This window comes from Annulohypoxylon truncatum (assembly GCF_022578515.1).
Source record: "Annulohypoxylon truncatum strain CBS 140777 unplaced genomic scaffold F4807scaffold_6, whole genome shotgun sequence".
Lineage (NCBI taxonomy): Eukaryota > Fungi > Ascomycota > Sordariomycetes > Xylariales > Hypoxylaceae > Annulohypoxylon > Annulohypoxylon truncatum.
This window is the reverse complement of record NW_025953792.1, coordinates 1-17,586: the sequence shown is the minus strand read 5'-3', so window position 1 is coordinate 17,586 and position 17,586 is coordinate 1. Positions and strand designations below refer to the sequence as shown.

Here is a 17,586-nt window from a genome sequence, read left to right as displayed (position 1 = left end):
ACTACGACAAGACAGTTTTGCGAATAAGAAATAATCGAAACACAGTATCAGAACGATAAGAGCTCACTGACTTATCTTAACTATATTTTCTCTCGCAAGCTAAACTTGTGGGTTCTTACTCATGTCGTATGAAACCAAAAAGGGGTCATACTACGCACATAGATACTACGAGAACAATGACCTGTCGTCAATTCGAACACTTTTAGCACTTATTATACGCCGTTCGATTATATATATGCAACGACATATGCAGTATCATGCCGAGAAGCATTTAGGTATCTACCTATATATACAGACGCAAGCCTCCTGCTCTCCGTTTCTCTCCGAACACCGGTTTAACCCCATACCCGCATTGTGTCCAAATGCCCACACCAGATATCGGATGCCATAGAAGGTAAATGCTGAGTCAAGTTTTCCTTTTTATATCTGAAAAACACCATTACCTCCCACCGGACATTTTATTCCTTTCTTTTTTAACCACGTACCTAGGTAGGTAGGTTATCACGGCACCTCCTTATAATGCCCCTCGCCCATTAACTCCACCGGCCTCTCCGGCTCCGCAAGTTCCTGCGGATGTTGTTGTTGCTGGTAATAATATTGCTGCTGCTGTTGTTGCTGTTGTGCATTATAATCCCCCACCGGCGCGCCGTACGCCCACGCGCCATCCTGACCAACCCCCGGGTGCACCTGCTGAGGATACCCATACCCCTCCGCTCCTGCCCCGACGGCATACCCCCCGGCACCCGGCTGCTGCGCATACCCGCCCTGCACCTGCTGTCCGTACGCATTCACATTCTGCCCGGGATACCCCTGAGTCCCGGCCGCGTACCCATCATGACTACTCACCGTCTTATCCGACGGCCCACCGTACGCGCTCCCGGGGCCCACAGCACCAGGCCCCAAAGCCGGGCCCTCGCCCGCCGCCTCCTTCGCCTTCCTCTCATCAATCTTGCGCTGTCGGTACCTCAAGAACCACAACGCGACGCCCATCCCCGCCACCGCGATAACGCCCAACGTAACCCCGACGCTAATCCCCACCTTCGCGCCGTCGCTCAACCCTCCATTCCCATCATCACCACCGTCCGCGGAACCAGTCGAGTTAGACGAAGAGGAGGAAGAAGAAGAGGCCTGACTCGCGTTGTAGCTCGGCAGCGCCGCGGCGGCGGCCCACGTCCCGCCGTCGCCGTTGGCCTCGACCACGCGCCCGCCGCTGACGTAGTACAGGCGCAGCACGTCGGCGCCGAACGCGTTCGCGATGCCGATGGGTCCGCCCGCGACGTCGGCTTGGGGCCACGCGGCTGCGGCGGCGGTGTCGGAGGGTGGGTCGGACACGCTCCACGCGTAGTCCTTGTTGCTGATCTGGTGGATGTTGCGGTCCGTCCCGATGTAGAAGACGCTGCGCGTGTACGCGTCGTCGATGCTGACCGCGAGCGCCGACGCGCTGCCGTTCCACGCCGGGAGGCTGAAGTTGGCTGCGCTCGAGCTTACGGTTAGGTTTGCTGCTTGTGTTGCGTTGGTCGCGTTGCTTCCTGCTAGGGGTTCCGGGAAGGTGGCTAGAGGGGGGGTGTTAGTGTTGTTGCGTTAGTACGGCTGGGTGAGGGCGGACTCACAGAGATGCCACAGGTTGTCGCTGAACAGGCGCGACACCCCTATGTTGTTGTCATCCCTAGGCCTCATCACCGTGATGTTCTTCTTGGAGAAGGTGGACCCGATGGCCTGCGCCGAAGTCTTGTCGTTGGAAACGAGGCCATAGTACGCCCACGACGTGGCGGTAGTATACCCGATCTGGTGCAGAGATCCCTCGAGGTCGTTGTAGTAAACGCGATACCCATCCATGGACCCTAGCAGCACGACTGATAAAGCCGAGGTCGGCGACACTTTAGGCGAACCTCCCGAAGTGATATATTCGCCCGTGTTTTGCCAATGCCCCGTGTTCCAATCGCATTTCAATAACGCATTAATAATTTCGTCGTTGTTATCCAAATAGAAGATAGACGCCTGTCCGCTGGCGTCAGCAAGTCTTGTACAATCTGACCGGCTCCACTTAGCTCATCTCGCGATGATGAGAGCGTCTTAGCTTCAACTCACCCAGGCGGTCTCGCTATCCGTCCATCCGGACGCGGCCAAACTCGTCTTGTTCTTGGGAATGTAATTGTAGAAAGGGGCTGCGAGAGTCTTGTCGTCCGGGAATATTGGCGTGGAGTTGCTGTTGCAGAGACTATATCGTATACCGCCTGTATCGTCGTCCTGCATTATGAAACTGGGTCCTCTTGTGTTCCACCACGCTGCGATCGAGCCGCACGACACCTGTCCGGCTAAAAGCCATATTGATATCTGAAATAGCGACGTGAGTTTCGCCATTTTGTGAGAGCGCGTCGGCTCTTCTGAGATCCTTATAGGTCGCGAGAGATCGGGTGCCAGCACAAAATAACGGTACTCATGATAGCGTCAAGGCTCGAATTTACCAAGCAGAGCCAGAGTAAGAAAATGAATGGAAGAGAAAGAAGGAAATATTTCACAAAAGTGGTGAGAAAAATAGAAGTTCATATGTAAGCGGGACTGATGAGAGATCTTATTGACCCGATTGACATTGGGGTCTCTCGTCAGCCAAATAGCTGTCGCTGCTGCAGGGGTCCATACATCCTAGGCAAATATGTCCTAATTTGAACGGACGAGGTCTGGTCCTCAACGGGTCTCGGACGGGGCTTACTGGGCAACCCTAACCTTTAGATCGGGCAGGCGTTTTCATTGATGTTTCCATGTGCGCAAAAAGAAGCAAGTCCATTGTTTTTCGGACCTAGGTGCACAGTCGATGTTGCATCGGTAAGGATTCGGGGGTATGCACGGTTCCCCATCATCGGCCCTGGTGTAAATAAGCTTGACCTTTGTAGGCGGCCTGGCTTCTGAAAATCGTAAGCGAGATGATGGAAGTTATATGTAAAGCCTATCATCTTGCAATATTGCAACTACTAGTAAGTACAACTTCAGTACATGGCCGTTGTGTAGGCATAATAAGCTAGCTAATCACATGCTTTGCTAGGTAGGTAGGTACGTAGCATAGCAAAATATCGAGGTGACCAATTGCAACCGGTATTGATACGGGACTAATGATGTTGTAGGAAACTACGGCGACCTTCATGATGAATAACAACCAACCACTGTAGATGGATGGTATGACAGAAAAGGCGCGGGCCGTCTCAGATATATCAGGTTCATCACCTACCGCCTACTGTTGTGCCTAAGATTGAGTCAAATAATAACTCAACTCTGATGGATGTCGTAAATAGTATCCTAATTACGAGATAGTATTATAATATAGTTCCAAGGTCACTCTTAGTAATACCTAGTAGTGAGCTGGACTAACTACAGAATGTCTGCTACTTACATGCGCATATGGTTGATGATATAACTTTGAAAACCTTTCAGTATTTTTTTTTCACCACAAAACCCGTTAACATGGGCTTGATTACCTAGGTTTGTAAGCTGAGAAAATTGATACCAAGAATAACTTAGGCTGGCATCAGACTTCGAACGGGCGTCCCGAACATCCATGATACCGATCTTTGCCACTTCGAGACTGTGGCTTACTTGGCAAACGCACGGATGAATTATGTATTGTGGCGAGACGGAATACCTAATCGACTACTGCGTTTCAACAAGTCTTAGAACCTTTCGTTGCAATGGATATTTATTCACCTTCGTCCTCTACGCTACTAGGCCGCAAAAGAGTATATGGACTGCTATTCAAAGGTTGATATCTTTGATTAATAAGTAACATATAGAACGACGATCAGGATTCAGAATCCCTTGGTACATTAAATCGCGCGAACTTCCCCGCTTTCTACAATTGGAATGCGGCTCATGCTCCTATTTACGTTGCCAATCTATTCGGGCAGCTGTTCGGGGCCCGGGCGGCAAATACGGTCCCGAAGTTCTTGGATTCCAATGCAATCCATCCAAAGATATCAGACATGATACTCGAGATTCTGTTGAAACATCATGCGTAGAATTATTCGATTTACCCGATCAGTTACGATTAGTACCCCCGGAGTACCCAAAAACTTGACGTACATACATACGGATACAGTTGGAATGTGTTTGGAATGAGCCGGGTTAATGATCCTAAGCATCCGATCTTTGGTAACCCCGTATGCATATTAACTATTGATGGACGGCCCCCGGTTCTTTGACTCATAGAGAAGCCGGACTTGGGCTATAGTATGGTTACATTTGTGTTCCATTCAACGTCGATTTTCACATAATCCACGTGCCAAGATTCCATCACGGCTCCTTTCAAAAGTAGGAGGATTATACCTACATGCCCAGGCAGGTACCCAATTAGAAACCACCCCCTTGTGCTATCTCTGGTAATATGTTTCCATGGGCAGATCAGTGAGGACAAGACGACTCGAAGCCTGTTCAGTCTTTTTACCCCGGCTTAGACATCTTGGCTGGAATAAAGGCGCTCGGACTTGGGTTGATATTGTTGGAATTGAGCCGGGCGTTAACACTTTCTGAGTGTGTCGATACCAAGACCTCCAAGAATCATCTTCGTACATTTCCATGATGTATAGTCGCACATCATTCTCCTACCTAGAAAACCTCCCACAACCCGACCTAGGCTAGATAGATTTACCTTTCCCAGTCGACTTTGTGGACAGAACAGAACTCAATGTAAGTATATATGTACGACCAAGGCATCATGAGATTGATTCATACATAACACAGCGATATGAGCATAAAGTGCAATCATAGAGTATTTATATTTCCTCAGCCGTAAAGGAGAATCATGACGATGCGCGCATAACCGTCCCAATCTATCTACCCAGGTATCGACCCGATGCTCTAGTTCCTTATTCCCGCCCCAGCCCATCACCTGTCAGCATTTTTAACCATTTTATTCTTTGATAAGACCGCGCTTCGCGTCCTTCGCAATGAGTCCGACTAAGCTCTTATCCGGCAATGGGTATGCCGGACGCCCACCAAGGATGTCTACAACTTCCTTGTTATCTAGCCAGTGGGCTACTGTCGGCCGTCGGTTCTTCCAGTCAGTTTCTTTCTCCTCTAGTATCTCCATTGGCGCGAAGACTACATCCGCGCCTTGTATACCGATAACGGATGCGCTCAAGGGGTCCTTGCTGATTTTCTCGGGATTCTTTTGGGGTTTAGGCCCGTACTTCTCAAGGTGCTGTATGCACTTGATAGCCAGTCTGACGGCACGGCACCTGTCCATAGCTGAGGGAACACCACCCTGTTGGACATGACCTGGAATGCTGTCTCGAGACTCGAATCGGTCGTGGGCTTCCTCGCGGATGATATCCGCGATGAGCTTGGCTGAGAAGACTTTGCTCGCCTTTTCATTGACAAGAATCAATCGTCCCGCCCGTGATTGACCTCTATCCTTCTTGAAAACTTCTTTTAGGTGCTTGACGTCTGCGGTGAGCATCTCTAGGCTGATACCCTCTTCCGGAATGTAGACCGCGCTTGCGCCGACGCCTAGACCTCCCAGAATCGCGACGTATCCACACCGACCACCTTGAGTTTCAATAACGAACACTCGCCTCCGAGTAGCAGAGGCAGACTGTTTTATCTTGTCACAGTAGGCGACGAGTTCATTCAGACAGGTATCAGATCCCAGAGAATATTCTGTCCCAGGGACGTTGTTCGAAATGGTTGCCGGTAATAAGGTCATAGGAATACAAAGCGAGGGAAACCTGGCCCTAGCTTTGCGCAGCTGTGATATGGAGTGGAAAGCTTCGAAACCTCCGATTAAGAAAAGCGCGTCAAACTCATACTGTTCGATCAACTTGGCAATCAGTTCTATGCCAGACTCCTCCGGGAGCTCACGGTTCGTTCCGATCTCTGAGCCTCCCTTGCTTGCCCATCCGTCGACCTCTAACCAATCAAAATGCCGCACAGCACCAAGAGGTTTGTCGCCGTGATGTCGAGCAAAGCCAGCGAAACCATTGTGAATTGCAAGGGGCTCATGCCCCCCTGTGTCTAGGTTAGTGTCCCTGATCTACATAGGAATATATAGGAGAAAATGGATATTCAATAAACTCGACGAAGAAAGGGATCTTTTGAAATGGAAGAGGCAGGGTGTAGTGGTAAGGTTATCTTACGGGATCGACAGTAAGCTACGCCTGCACGGATCGCGGCGTTCATACCACCAGCAGGTGCTCCTACGTTAATAAAACCGATCTTCATTCGCTGCAAAGAGTTAGCATTCATTGAGATTGGCATTCGGTTCTCACGAAAACGTACTTTGCTGTCTTCTAGGTGTATGTCCTGATCAAGACCCATAGTAGTAGTCATCATATAGGATTTGTATTGGTCGGAGAATTCAGTATCACGTAGAGCCATAGCTCTATCGAAATCCTGTGCCTCGATAGCCTTGGCTACCTGTTTGGTCTCTTGCACAGCCTTCATTAAGGGCTTCCGGACGATCTTGTTCTCGGTAATAGCGATAACACATGTCTCTGTCTCCGGTGTTGCCTCAAGGACGGCCCTGACGGCTTCCACTCCCTGTAAAGTGGCTAGCATCCTGTCATATGCCACTGCAGTGCCACCTCTTTGAACATGGCCGAGGGTTGTGATGCGGGTATCGAGGGCTAGGCCTGATTTGTCGGCTAATAGGTCCTTTACCATCTCCGGTGTGATCTTCGTTCCGTGTCTATCTAGAGCACCTTCGGCAATGATGACGATGGTCTTGCGTTTTCCCCAGTCACGGTGCTTGGCACGTTAGTTTTAATCGTCCCTGGGGCTAGGTACTAACTTAAATACATACCTTCCTAATGACCTGATTCATCTCTTCTTTCCAGTTATCTTCCCTAGGTTTCTCTGGAATGAAAATGAAATCGGCACCGGTAGCTACGCCTGCCATTAGGGCAAGCCAACCACAGTGCCTCCCCATTACCTCTATAACGAAGGCTCGCGAGTGGGAGGAAGCGGTGGCTTCAATATAATCGACCATCTCGCAAATACGTGCTAGGGCGGAATAAGCACCAATGGTAGCGTCAGTTCCAGAAAGGTCATTGTCGATCGAGCCGACAAGCCCAACGATGTTAAGGTGCTGGTAGGGTTCGATCTGCTTTGCTTCAAGCTGACCGGTCGAAACAAGTTCCTTGAGTAGAGAAGGCCATTCAGCTCGGAATCGGTCAGCACCGGTGAGAGATCCGTCGCCACCGCAAATAATGAGAGCATCAATGCCGCTGAGGATCAGGTTCTTGGCAGCAGTTAGACGACCTGGGCGTTCATAGAAGGCCATACACCTTGCGGTGCCTATCAATGTACCCCCTTCGGAAAGATATCCTCGGACATCGTTCCATTCCATCTTCCTGATGAAATTACCGCCCTGGACCAGGCCTTCATAGCCTTCGTAGACACAATAGGGATCACACTCTAGGTGGATCGCCATTCGTACGACAGCTCGAACAACGGCGTTCATGCCAGGGGAGTCACCTCCGGAGGTCATGACGGCGATCTTCTTCTTCGGTGTCGCCATATTGGATATATTGCTAGAATAGGTGTCGAGATTTAGGTAGAGGTTCGAGTTCGAAGGTCGGGATAATAATGGAATAGAGTAGAAAATTTCGAATCCCGCAAGATGATAGTTGAAGGTAATCTAATTAAAATACTTTACGAAGGTAGGTGTACGCATCTAAGGTTGAATAGAGCTGGGCTAGTAAGTTGGATGTGAGGATGTGGGTGTGGATGTGGGCGAGCAAGAGAAATTATAATAACTAGGACCTGTAGTGCGTTCTTTTCATGTTGGAATCAGCCCACGGAATCAACATTGAAACGAAGGTGTCAGGAGATACCTTATGAATTGTCCTCACTTAATAGACAGCAATCGGACCGTTCACTGGTTCGTGGACCGGCAGGACGTAGTACAGAAATGTATGATGGATGTGACGAGGGAAAAAAGACTGCTTATTCGCACTAGGCCTCACCTATTAATGTATGTCATTGTTTGGAGAAGAAAAAAGCCACGCCAGTTTTAGTGAGCAAAAAGAAGCTCTTATCAATTATCAATGAGGGGCAGTTACTTCCCAGTTACGTAGTTGGTACTACGGGTGTAAAGGCAAGTCCATCCACCCATGGATCTACCTATTCAACCCACCAGCCCACTATAAGAAAGCATCCATGATGTATAACCCCGCTTACGTAGCTGCGTGTAGGCGACGGAAGTAACAATAAACCCCTCACTACTCCGTACTCCGTACCTATCAGGTACCCCCAATATTGGTATTATTTCATAGCTGAGTGGTGAGGCTTCTTCTGAGTTATTTTCACCTTTAAACTTTGTTGAGTCTTTTTCAATCTTCTTTTCTCACACCCTGTCTGTATGCCTCAGTTGATATCCGAGTTCTATGGGTATATCTACACTTATTCCTTAATTATTCTTTAATGCACTTTATAATACTAGGTAGGTATTTGCGTTGGAAAGTGATATTTACCTCTTGACTTATCATGACATAGCCACCGAATTAGTGTCTCGGCGAGGATCCCCACTTGGCGTATTCTTGTTCAAGTTGAGCTATAGAATCTGAGGTATACCTCTTGGTATTATTTGAATATCTCCCATTCCATAGGTATGATATATCTAGTACACATGCAATAATTCGCGCAGCCATAGGCGAGCTTCCGTGAGGACAGGACGAGATGATGACCAGTAGCAATTAATTACCACTATCCTCTATGCGACCTACTACTGCGCCAAACCTTCATACGTTTCCTAGCCGATGTTCGATAGGCTGATTGCATCTCGAAACATGGCGTTGTTGCAGCACTTCTCGAGACAAACCCCAACAACCTGACCTGGCAGTGGTATAAACCCGGAAGCGTCACATCAAATTTATCTAATAGAATGAGCTAGTATGATGGGATCGGCATGTCGCATATTCTCGAATGACCCTGTGCTAGATATCAACGCAGGACATCGCCAGATGTTCTTATGGATGTGCTGTATAGCTGTATATCCAGGGCACACTTGAGTAACGTGAATCACGCCATAGACCAAGGGGATTTGTAGTGTGTAGAGACTTAATCAACCCAGATCGAGGATTTCATAAATACCGGTACCTACATACCTAGACAGCCCAACAAGCATATTGAACAACGGCATCACGCAAAATCTGAAGAGGCGATCGGAATTTCCCTTCCCAAGAGCGTAATATCTGGACTCAACTTTACGAATAATCTGGCGTGGTCTTTCGAGAGGCCAAACAGAAGCGTTTTCAATAAGAAGAAGCGCGTTGGAAGACAAAAAATGAGAATGAAGTGCGAATTACTTAGATAGGTACCGTATGTACCTACAACCTTGGATGATCTGTTGCAGGGGTAGCTACAAGTGGGCCTGACCCTTTAAACTTTAAAAAATCCGGAAGCTTAGAGTCAGCCACAGACCCGCATATCCTTGCTAACCATCTGCAAAGCAGCTGGGTACATTATACTTAACATCCATCATCAACATACATCCATGTAAACCACCAAGACGCGAATGACCGCCCAGTTTAAGATCGAGTTCCTTTCATGATATCTTGCGGCCAATATAGTACACGGAAAGCCGGTTAGCCATTACACTATCAAAATGGCATCCTCTAACTCGCCATTTTCCTTGCGTCCCTGGCCAACCGGCGACAAAAAACCAAAGAATCTAAGCGAATTCATCACGCGCGTCAACGCCGAACGCGGCGGCTTCCGCAACGTGACCGAGGCAAAGCTGCGCGAGGAAATTGCCGCTCTGGAGGATGGGCATATCGAGGTCGACCGGTCTTCGGACGGAGAGGAGGAGGAGGAGGCTGATGTGGATAAGAATAATAATGTTATGGTCGCGCGAGAAGAATTCTTGAAGAATCTAGAGTATGTGGCCTGGAGAAGAAAATGCGGATGGAAGCGGTTATACTGACGGCAACTATTCTAGATTCGCCCACCAATCTGCTATGCTGGGTCTCGACTTTATCTCCCTCCTATGCTCCAAAAACAAGCTGCATGACCCTGATAAGCAAAGAGAGACCGAGAAGCGAGAAGAAGCCATGGCTTCACTCTCCCCTGCGCTGCGAGAACTAGTACCCATTGGATCACTAGGAGCTTCTAAGGTGAACGCGTCCAATATAACGGAGCCACGCAAACAGGATGATGTCGCTGTCGCTACTGGATGGAGACTCATGGGTATTAACAATACGGTGGATTCTGTCGTAGCGGCAGCGGAGAAGTTGGAGAAGGACATGGAACTGGAAGCAAAATACTGGGCGGACATATTGGCTGTCAGCGAAAATGGCTGGGCAGTCTGCGCCCTGCCTCATGAACCTCATACGCTAGGTGTTCGATTTGGGTTCGCCGAATCGGCGCCCGAGTTCAGAAATAGCAGCATTGCTCCTTTGAGGCGCAATGGTGACGGGACTGTCCGACTAGATCTCGGTCATGTTGGTGGCGGTTCGCAAAGGGTTAGAGTTACGGTGAAGAAGAACGGTAAAATCGTGGACCAGTCGCCTTTACCCCGACGAACACCCGACGACGCGCCTCTACAAGATCGAGTGCTCGAGGCTAGAAATACCGCTTTCCATCAAGAGCTATGGTACGAGATCAATCGGGAGGCTCGCACTCTCCTGTCTTCGGACGTTTACTCTGATTCATCATGCATTACTTGGAAACAAGACTCGGAAACGCACATGATATTTACTCTCGAAGATCTCGCTGAGCCAGATAATAAGTACGAGAATATCTCCAATATTCATTGTTCGTGCACGGCGTACTATGTCTACATGCAGTTCCTCCTATTTCAAGGACATAGACAAAACTACCACCGACGCACTACAATGACTCAGCTCCCGCCCAACCGCGGGGTCCTAAATCAGCCGTATACTATCATCCGTGCTGTGGTCGCGAATAGCGAGTACTTTAGGGACGGCCAAGTCGTGTCTAGCTTCCTGGAGGATTTAGTTCTCACTTTGAAACGCGCTGGAATTTCAACAGCCGCGTGTAAATCAGCCTCCCAACCGCTCTCCCCAACCCTCATGCAGGGCAACTCGACCCGTCGGAACGCGAAGATGGAGCTTAGCTTCGTCAATCACCTCGTGGGTCGCCTCGAATCCTTGTTCGAGCTGACTATTACGCCAGAAGCCCGGATATTCGCTCGTGGCCACATCGTGATCGTGCCACATAATGGGATGGTCTTCCGCATTTCCCTAGTCCCGTTTCCTCCTCAGAACAGCGGCGGTGAGAATAGTAATAATAACGCATCGGCAAGCTCTGGAGAGAAGGAGAAGGAACCACCAAACCCCTTAGAACACATGTACCCACCATATGACCAGTATCCCAACGCGAAGGAAGCCACATACTATATTCGACAAGCGGCAACCCGCGCCCTGGCGCTGAAGTTGACCGAAGAGGCTAGAGAAAAGTTGCACGGGGATGATATAGACTTCACGGAGACCATTCGAGGCCCAGGCGTGACAGGCAGTGATGATAAGGATGCTCGTGTCGACATCACGGAAGACGCTGACGGACGGCTAGTCCTAAGTCTCGAGACGCAGTGGCAAGCGGCCAGGAATATCGCGAGCCGCCGATGGACTTGGAGAGCGGATCGTGATGATGCGGGAGGAGAGACTATTACAGATGTCGTGATCAAGGCCATGCAAGGACACCCGGCACTCTAGGCAAGTGTAACGGAGAGCCGGGCATTTTGATAATGGATCTTTATCCCATTCACGGGACGAAACCTCGATGCTGGGGGATGTAGAAGAGAGGTCCCTTTTTAGAGGGCCTTTAGAGCGGTTCTCTTCGTGGCTGCTTCTGCTTAGTGTTGTCGAAGGGACTTGTGTAGCCCTACTGCTTTAGCACTTAGGTATATTGCAATGGCGTAAAGTTAGGGGTTTGGAAGTTTGACAAGTCTGGAAGCCCGAATCGTAGGCTTGATGATTGGGATTAATCAAAACGAATACCGGAATGATACTGGTTCAATTAAAGAGGTACATATGTACATAGGGGCGTAGGTACGTTGGGGTACTACCTATCAACGGCGACCCCTCTGTGTGACGATACACAGCATGGTTACTCTTTTTACGCCAGTGGAGCCACGTCATCCACATCACAATCGTCCATCTTCATGATATTAGGTATCAGCCTCTTCTCACACTGATAGCACAGCCTAGGCGTTCTTCATTCAACCTACTACTATCCCTCCCCCGGAACTCGCCAAAACATGCCGATTTGCAACGTTTGTCGTGATTGCCTGGAAGGGATCTGGGATCCCTCGAAGACCAAGCGCGTCTGCACATTCGACGAATGGGAGAAGTATGATCGGGGGAGATTTAGAAAGCCACCTAATATCTTGGAACCAGCGGTGCCAGAGGTGTCAGGGGAGTTGGGAGACAGCACGTCTGAAGATATGGAGCGATCAGATATACCGGAGGAGCCCTTGGAGTCTGAGGAATCGGAGGAGTCGCAGGACAACACTCCTGAACGCACGGAGCAATTACATATGCCGGAGAAAGCGGATGAACTAGAGAAGTCAGAAGCATCGGAGGATGGCACCTCTGAAGACGCAGAGCGGTCAAATATGCCGGAGAATTTCCTTCTCGGACATCATGCTTCAAAAGAGTCATTCCTGCAGGCCGTAAACCAAAAATGCCTCCTTTGTAGCCAGGTTTATTATTCACAGCATGGGGAAAGAACGGAGCACGATCCCATGATATTGGAGTTGGGTTATTATACGTTGTTCACGGTTATCCGAAAACCTAAATCTGGAGTACCAGCGTGTATATACCACCTATATGCGCTATTAGATTTTTGCTTCTATATCGTGCCGCACGGTATGTATATTCTTCTAGGACGATGCCTTTTTCGTCTAAGCTAATTATATTGCAGTTAGCAGCATGAATTTAAATCTTGACATCGGCTCTAACACTGGCGATGAAGTTACATGGGATATAATCCGGGGATGGCTTGATGAGTGCCTTGAGAAGCATACTCGATGCAACCAGAAGAACATTACCGATTACGTTCCAAGCCGGCTTGTGAAATTAAACGACACCACTGGAGAGCCTACATTTTGCGTCGTTGAAAAGTGTCAAGTAGATCCGCAGAGCCCGTATCTGACGCTGAGCCACCGCTGGGGAGAATCGTCCCAGCTACGTCTGAAACTAACTCGCTCTACTTCAGAGCGACTTTCCAGGGAGCAGCTATGTCGCACGCTTCCCAAGACATTCCGAGATGCGTCAGAAGTAGCCAGAAGACTAAAGATTTGCTACTTATGGATCGATAGCCTGTGCATCTTCCAAGACTCTGCTGAGGATTGGCTCAAAGAATCTTCATCGATGCGGGACGTGTACGGCAATGCATTTCTGAACATTGCAGCATTAGGGGCCGAGGACAATCATGGCGGATTGTTTTTCTCTCGCAACCCCAGTGAACTTAAACCTACAATCTTCAACTTTAGTGTAGATGGACCTGAAGATCCACATCTCTATCGATTTGACCATGATACGGGCAGTGCTTCTTGGGTGGGGCCCATTTTGCAACGTGGTTGGGTGCTCCAGGAAAGGATACTGTCGCGGCGAGTCCTGTACTTCGGGTCACGACAAGTATTCTGGGAGTGCTACGAGATTACTTGCAGTGAGACGCATCCAAAGAACTTCAATCAGTACGTATATAATAAATACGATGAGAAAGAGCAAGGGCAAACTAGAACCGAACCTAATCACCATGCTTGGAAAGCGTTGATGGGCACGGATCGACTTCAACCTAGCTGTGAGGACAAACTATCACAGCTCTTTATGGATTGGTACGAAATAGCACGAACCTACACCACTTGCGATCTCACTGTTTCGAGTGACAAACTAGTGGCATTGTCTGGAATAGCCAAAGACATGAAACGACGTCTTACGACACTTGGATGCCGGGATACGAAATACCTGGCCGGAATGTGGAGTCAAGATCTACCCTACGCTTTGATGTGGAGCCTGAACGAATTTGGTCGACGGCCTGAATCCTATCGTGCCCCTTCCTGGTCATGGGCTGCAGTTGACGGATCCTCGTTGATGCCTTTCTATGGTAGGACTGACTTGGAGGCCCTTGTATCCGTCACCAGCGCGCGGACAACACTTGAGAACGATGAGGATGAGACTGGGAAGGTTCGCGGTGGCATGCTTACTCTCACTGGCTTCTTGGCAACCGCGAATATTGGCCTCTCCGCCGAAAATACATATGAACAGGAGAGCAATAGAAGAAGAATTATAGATTTTCGAAACCATGAGGATGGCACTCGATTGCCCAAGTTCAATGATTATCACTATATATTCTGTTCCTCCGCTTGTGTCCTGTTCGACACGAAGGAAATCTATCCTCGAGTTCTATGTTTACCAATCACGCGTGGAGATAGACCCGCGAAATTCGACTTGATCTGGGGCCTTGCCCTGGTCCAAGTCGGCCACGAGAATTACCGGCGCGTCGGACTGTTTTCTTTGCATGTTAACCCGGGGGATAGTGTTCAGTCCATTTTTACGAATGCTTCTCAGGGATCGGTTAATATCATTTGAATTCATTCAGCGTCACTTCATGAGAGGCTATCAGGAACACTCTTGAGCAATTTTGAAGCCAGCCTGATAGAGGTATCTAACGCTCTATACGGCATTACTTGATGTTTGAGTTTGGCCTGTCGTAACTTGGGTTCCGTGAAGCACACGATGTACTTTTATTGAAGATAATTTACAGTACTGGCAACTTTTTGGGCATGAACTGAATCAGCTCTACTCGCCGCTTTGAACAAGCCCTCCAACCAACTTGCCAATGTTTTTTAACCACATAGAAGCGCACATAATGGCCGTAGGGGTCGCAAGTCTTGCGTAAGGGAAAGTGTATATCTGTAGGTAAGCATCACAATACCCATAAAGCTATCCAATCCGGACCACCGACTTACCACCCAACTCCGCAACACCCCCAACCCCCGCCCCCTGAATGACCTTCCTCGAGACCCGTCGGCCTTACTCCATGGTCAAACTTAATCCTTAATAAGCATCCCTCACTTACATACCGGGCACGGACAAGCTTACCAGCAAGTAACAAGTAACCCGCCCCCAATCCAAGCCCAGCCCGACCACCCTCACAAAAACCCGCTCACCAACTCCCAAACAACCTCCTAGCTCGCCAAGCCACAAGAAACTTCTCCATCAACAACGACGCATGGCCAACGCCCTTCCACCTCTCCACCCCCCACCTCAAGCACGCGAGCGCCACCGCACGTCCTCCAGCGCGAACCCCCCCTCCCTTTTTCCGTCGCGAAGCGTATTCGCTGACGCCGTCACCAGGGCAGGAGAGCCGTTCACAGCGCAGAGATGCGGCTCGATACGGCCGCGGTGCGCGGGTGCGCGCGAGACGAGCAGTGTGCGCCGGACGCTGAGAGCGGGGGAGGTGGGGTCCGTTGGGTGGCTGGGGCGCCGTTTAGGCGGGTTTTGCGTCGGAAGAATTGGGGCGGCACTGCGGTGGCGCGGAGGCGCTGGTTGCTGCTGCTCGGAGGTGTCTGTGGTATGGTGGGTGTTGCGTATGGTCTTGCTTGCCCTTTCCGGATCTTTTTTGATTCGGAAGTGGTCTGGGGTCCTTGGAATTTTGATGTTGCTAGAGGTTGGGTATGCTTGTCGGATATCGAGTTCGGGATTTGTCGAAGTAGATTTATCGCCTCCCGCTTTTATGGGGAAAAGGGGGGGAACTGCCGTGCTAAATTTGGATTGCCGGAGATTATCCCGGGTGCGGATGTAAACGGATAGTAAATCTTTAATTTATTTTTTAATTTTTTTTTATTTTAATAAGTTTAAATTAAAAGTTTTATTTTTATTTATATTTTTTTAATTATATTAATTTTTAATTAATTAAATAAATTATTTTTAAAAATAATAAAAATATAATAATTTAATTAATTATATATAATAAAATTTAATTTAAAATGTTTTAAATTAATTATTAAATTATTTAAGTTTAAAAAAAAAAGATTTATTATAATAATTTAATTAATTATATATAATAAAATTTAATTTAAAACGTTTTAAATTAATTATTAAATTATTTAAATTTAAAAAAAAATTTATAAAAAAATATATAATATTATAAAAATTAAAATAACTTTAAATAAAACGCACGGGTTATTTTTATTAATTATTAAAAATATAATTTTATAAAAATTAAATTACATTTATAAATTAAATTATATTAAAAAAATATAAACCGTTATATTTATAAAAAAATACGTGGCATTATAAAAATTAAAATAATTTTAAATAAAACGTATAAATTATTTTTATTAATTATTAAAAATATAATTTTATAAAAATTAAATTATATTTATAAATTAAATTATATTAAAAAAATATAAATCGTTATAAAAAATAAAATTTTAATTTAAAAATTTTTAAATTAAAATTAAATTATATATTATTTTAATAAATTTTTATTTTTAATTTTTAAATTATATATTTAAATATTTATTAAATAAACGTATTTTTATTATTAAAAAAATTTAATTATATTATTATTTAATTATATTAATTTTAAAATTTAAATTAATATATTTAATAAAAAATAATAATAAATATATTTAATTAATAATATAATTAAATTTTTTTAATAATAAAAATATATTTATTTAATAAATATTTAAATATATAATTTAAAAATAAAAATTTAATTATTTTTTAAATAAATAATATTTTATATATAAATTATAATTATTAATTTATTTTTAAATTTATTTTTAAAATTATTAAATTAAATTTTATTTAAAAAATTTTAATAAAATTTTTATATAATAATTATTTAAAATATTAATTATATAAATAATTTTAAACGTAAAATTATTAAATTTTTATATAATTATTAAATTTTAAATTAATACGATTATTAATTATAATATTATTATAAAAAATAAATTATTTTTAAATAATAATAAAAATAATATAAAAAATATTTTTACGAAAATATATAATAATTTTAAATTTACCCGATTTACCCGTTATTTAAATAAAATAACGTTAAAATAAATAAAGCACGTGCGAATAACACTGTCTCGCACTATAAGGCTTTGTATTCCCTAACTATTCCTTTGGGTAGCTTATACGAGTTTTACCTAGCAATGAAAGCTAATAAGGTAACCAGGGGATAACTCAAAATACAGTGCGTTACAGTAGTATTAATACTGACTCGCACATGGCCCATTTAATCTGACGCTATTCTGCCAGGATAAATCAACCAATCAAATCCCCCACATCTAAGCTCAAAAGGTCGCTGCGCACCCCCGTGGCCCCCCTCGCCAGCCGCTCCGAAGCTGCCCGCCCTTCTAATTGGCTAAAAAAGACGATTTGATCAATTGATTGGGTGCATCCCCTTCAATAGGTGGGGCTACCCCTCCAGCCTGTTCAACCCTAGCTTAGTCAAGTTAGCTTAGTGGCTGCTTAGTCAATTGAAGAGCCCTGGGCGACTGATTATATAAGAGCAACCGTTCTTCCCCTAGGTCAGGTCCTAGACCTGACCTGGATTGAAGAACAGGTCCTAGACCTGACCTGGATTGAAGAACAGGTCCTAGACCTGACCTGGATT

The 17,586-nt window shown here is 46.2% G+C and overlaps 4 protein-coding genes across 4 annotated transcripts; 2 read left to right on the top strand and 2 right to left on the bottom strand.

The window, feature by feature from the left end:
• Window positions 1-73: 73 nt before the first annotated feature.
• F4807DRAFT_413315 (uncharacterized protein) lies at window positions 74-2,938 on the bottom strand. Its single transcript, XM_047996859.1, has 3 exons — window positions 2,089-2,938; window positions 1,611-1,998; window positions 74-1,553 (listed from the first exon to the last, which is right to left on the bottom strand). Exons 1-3 carry the CDS (start codon window positions 2,359-2,361, stop codon window positions 502-504), a joined length of 1,713 nt encoding a protein of 570 aa, XP_047857028.1. The 5' UTR covers window positions 2,362-2,938; the 3' UTR covers window positions 74-501.
• A 1,800-nt stretch (window positions 2,939-4,738) lies between these two features.
• Window positions 4,739-7,663, bottom strand: F4807DRAFT_339124 (6-phosphofructokinase). Its single transcript, XM_047995355.1, has 4 exons — window positions 6,788-7,663; window positions 6,265-6,732; window positions 6,123-6,210; window positions 4,739-5,994 (listed from the first exon to the last, which is right to left on the bottom strand). Exons 1-4 carry the CDS (start codon window positions 7,502-7,504, stop codon window positions 4,898-4,900), a joined length of 2,370 nt encoding a protein of 789 aa, XP_047857027.1. The 5' UTR covers window positions 7,505-7,663; the 3' UTR covers window positions 4,739-4,897.
• A 1,719-nt stretch (window positions 7,664-9,382) lies between these two features.
• Window positions 9,383-11,933, top strand: F4807DRAFT_339080 (subunit 17 of mediator complex-domain-containing protein). The gene is made up of 2 exons (XM_047995354.1): window positions 9,383-9,864; window positions 9,926-11,933. The coding sequence occupies exons 1-2, from the start codon at window positions 9,593-9,595 to the stop codon at window positions 11,658-11,660; spliced, it is 2,007 nt and encodes a 668-aa protein (XP_047857026.1). The 5' UTR covers window positions 9,383-9,592; the 3' UTR covers window positions 11,661-11,933.
• Window positions 11,934-12,691: 758 nt separating this feature from the next.
• Window positions 12,692-14,540, top strand: F4807DRAFT_450204 (HET-domain-containing protein; the record flags this gene model as incomplete). Its single annotated transcript, XM_048000098.1, has 2 exons — window positions 12,692-12,815; window positions 12,871-14,540. 2 exons carry the CDS (start codon window positions 12,692-12,694, stop codon window positions 14,538-14,540), a joined length of 1,794 nt encoding a protein of 597 aa, XP_047857025.1.
• Between the last annotated feature and the right edge of the window lie 3,046 nt (window positions 14,541-17,586).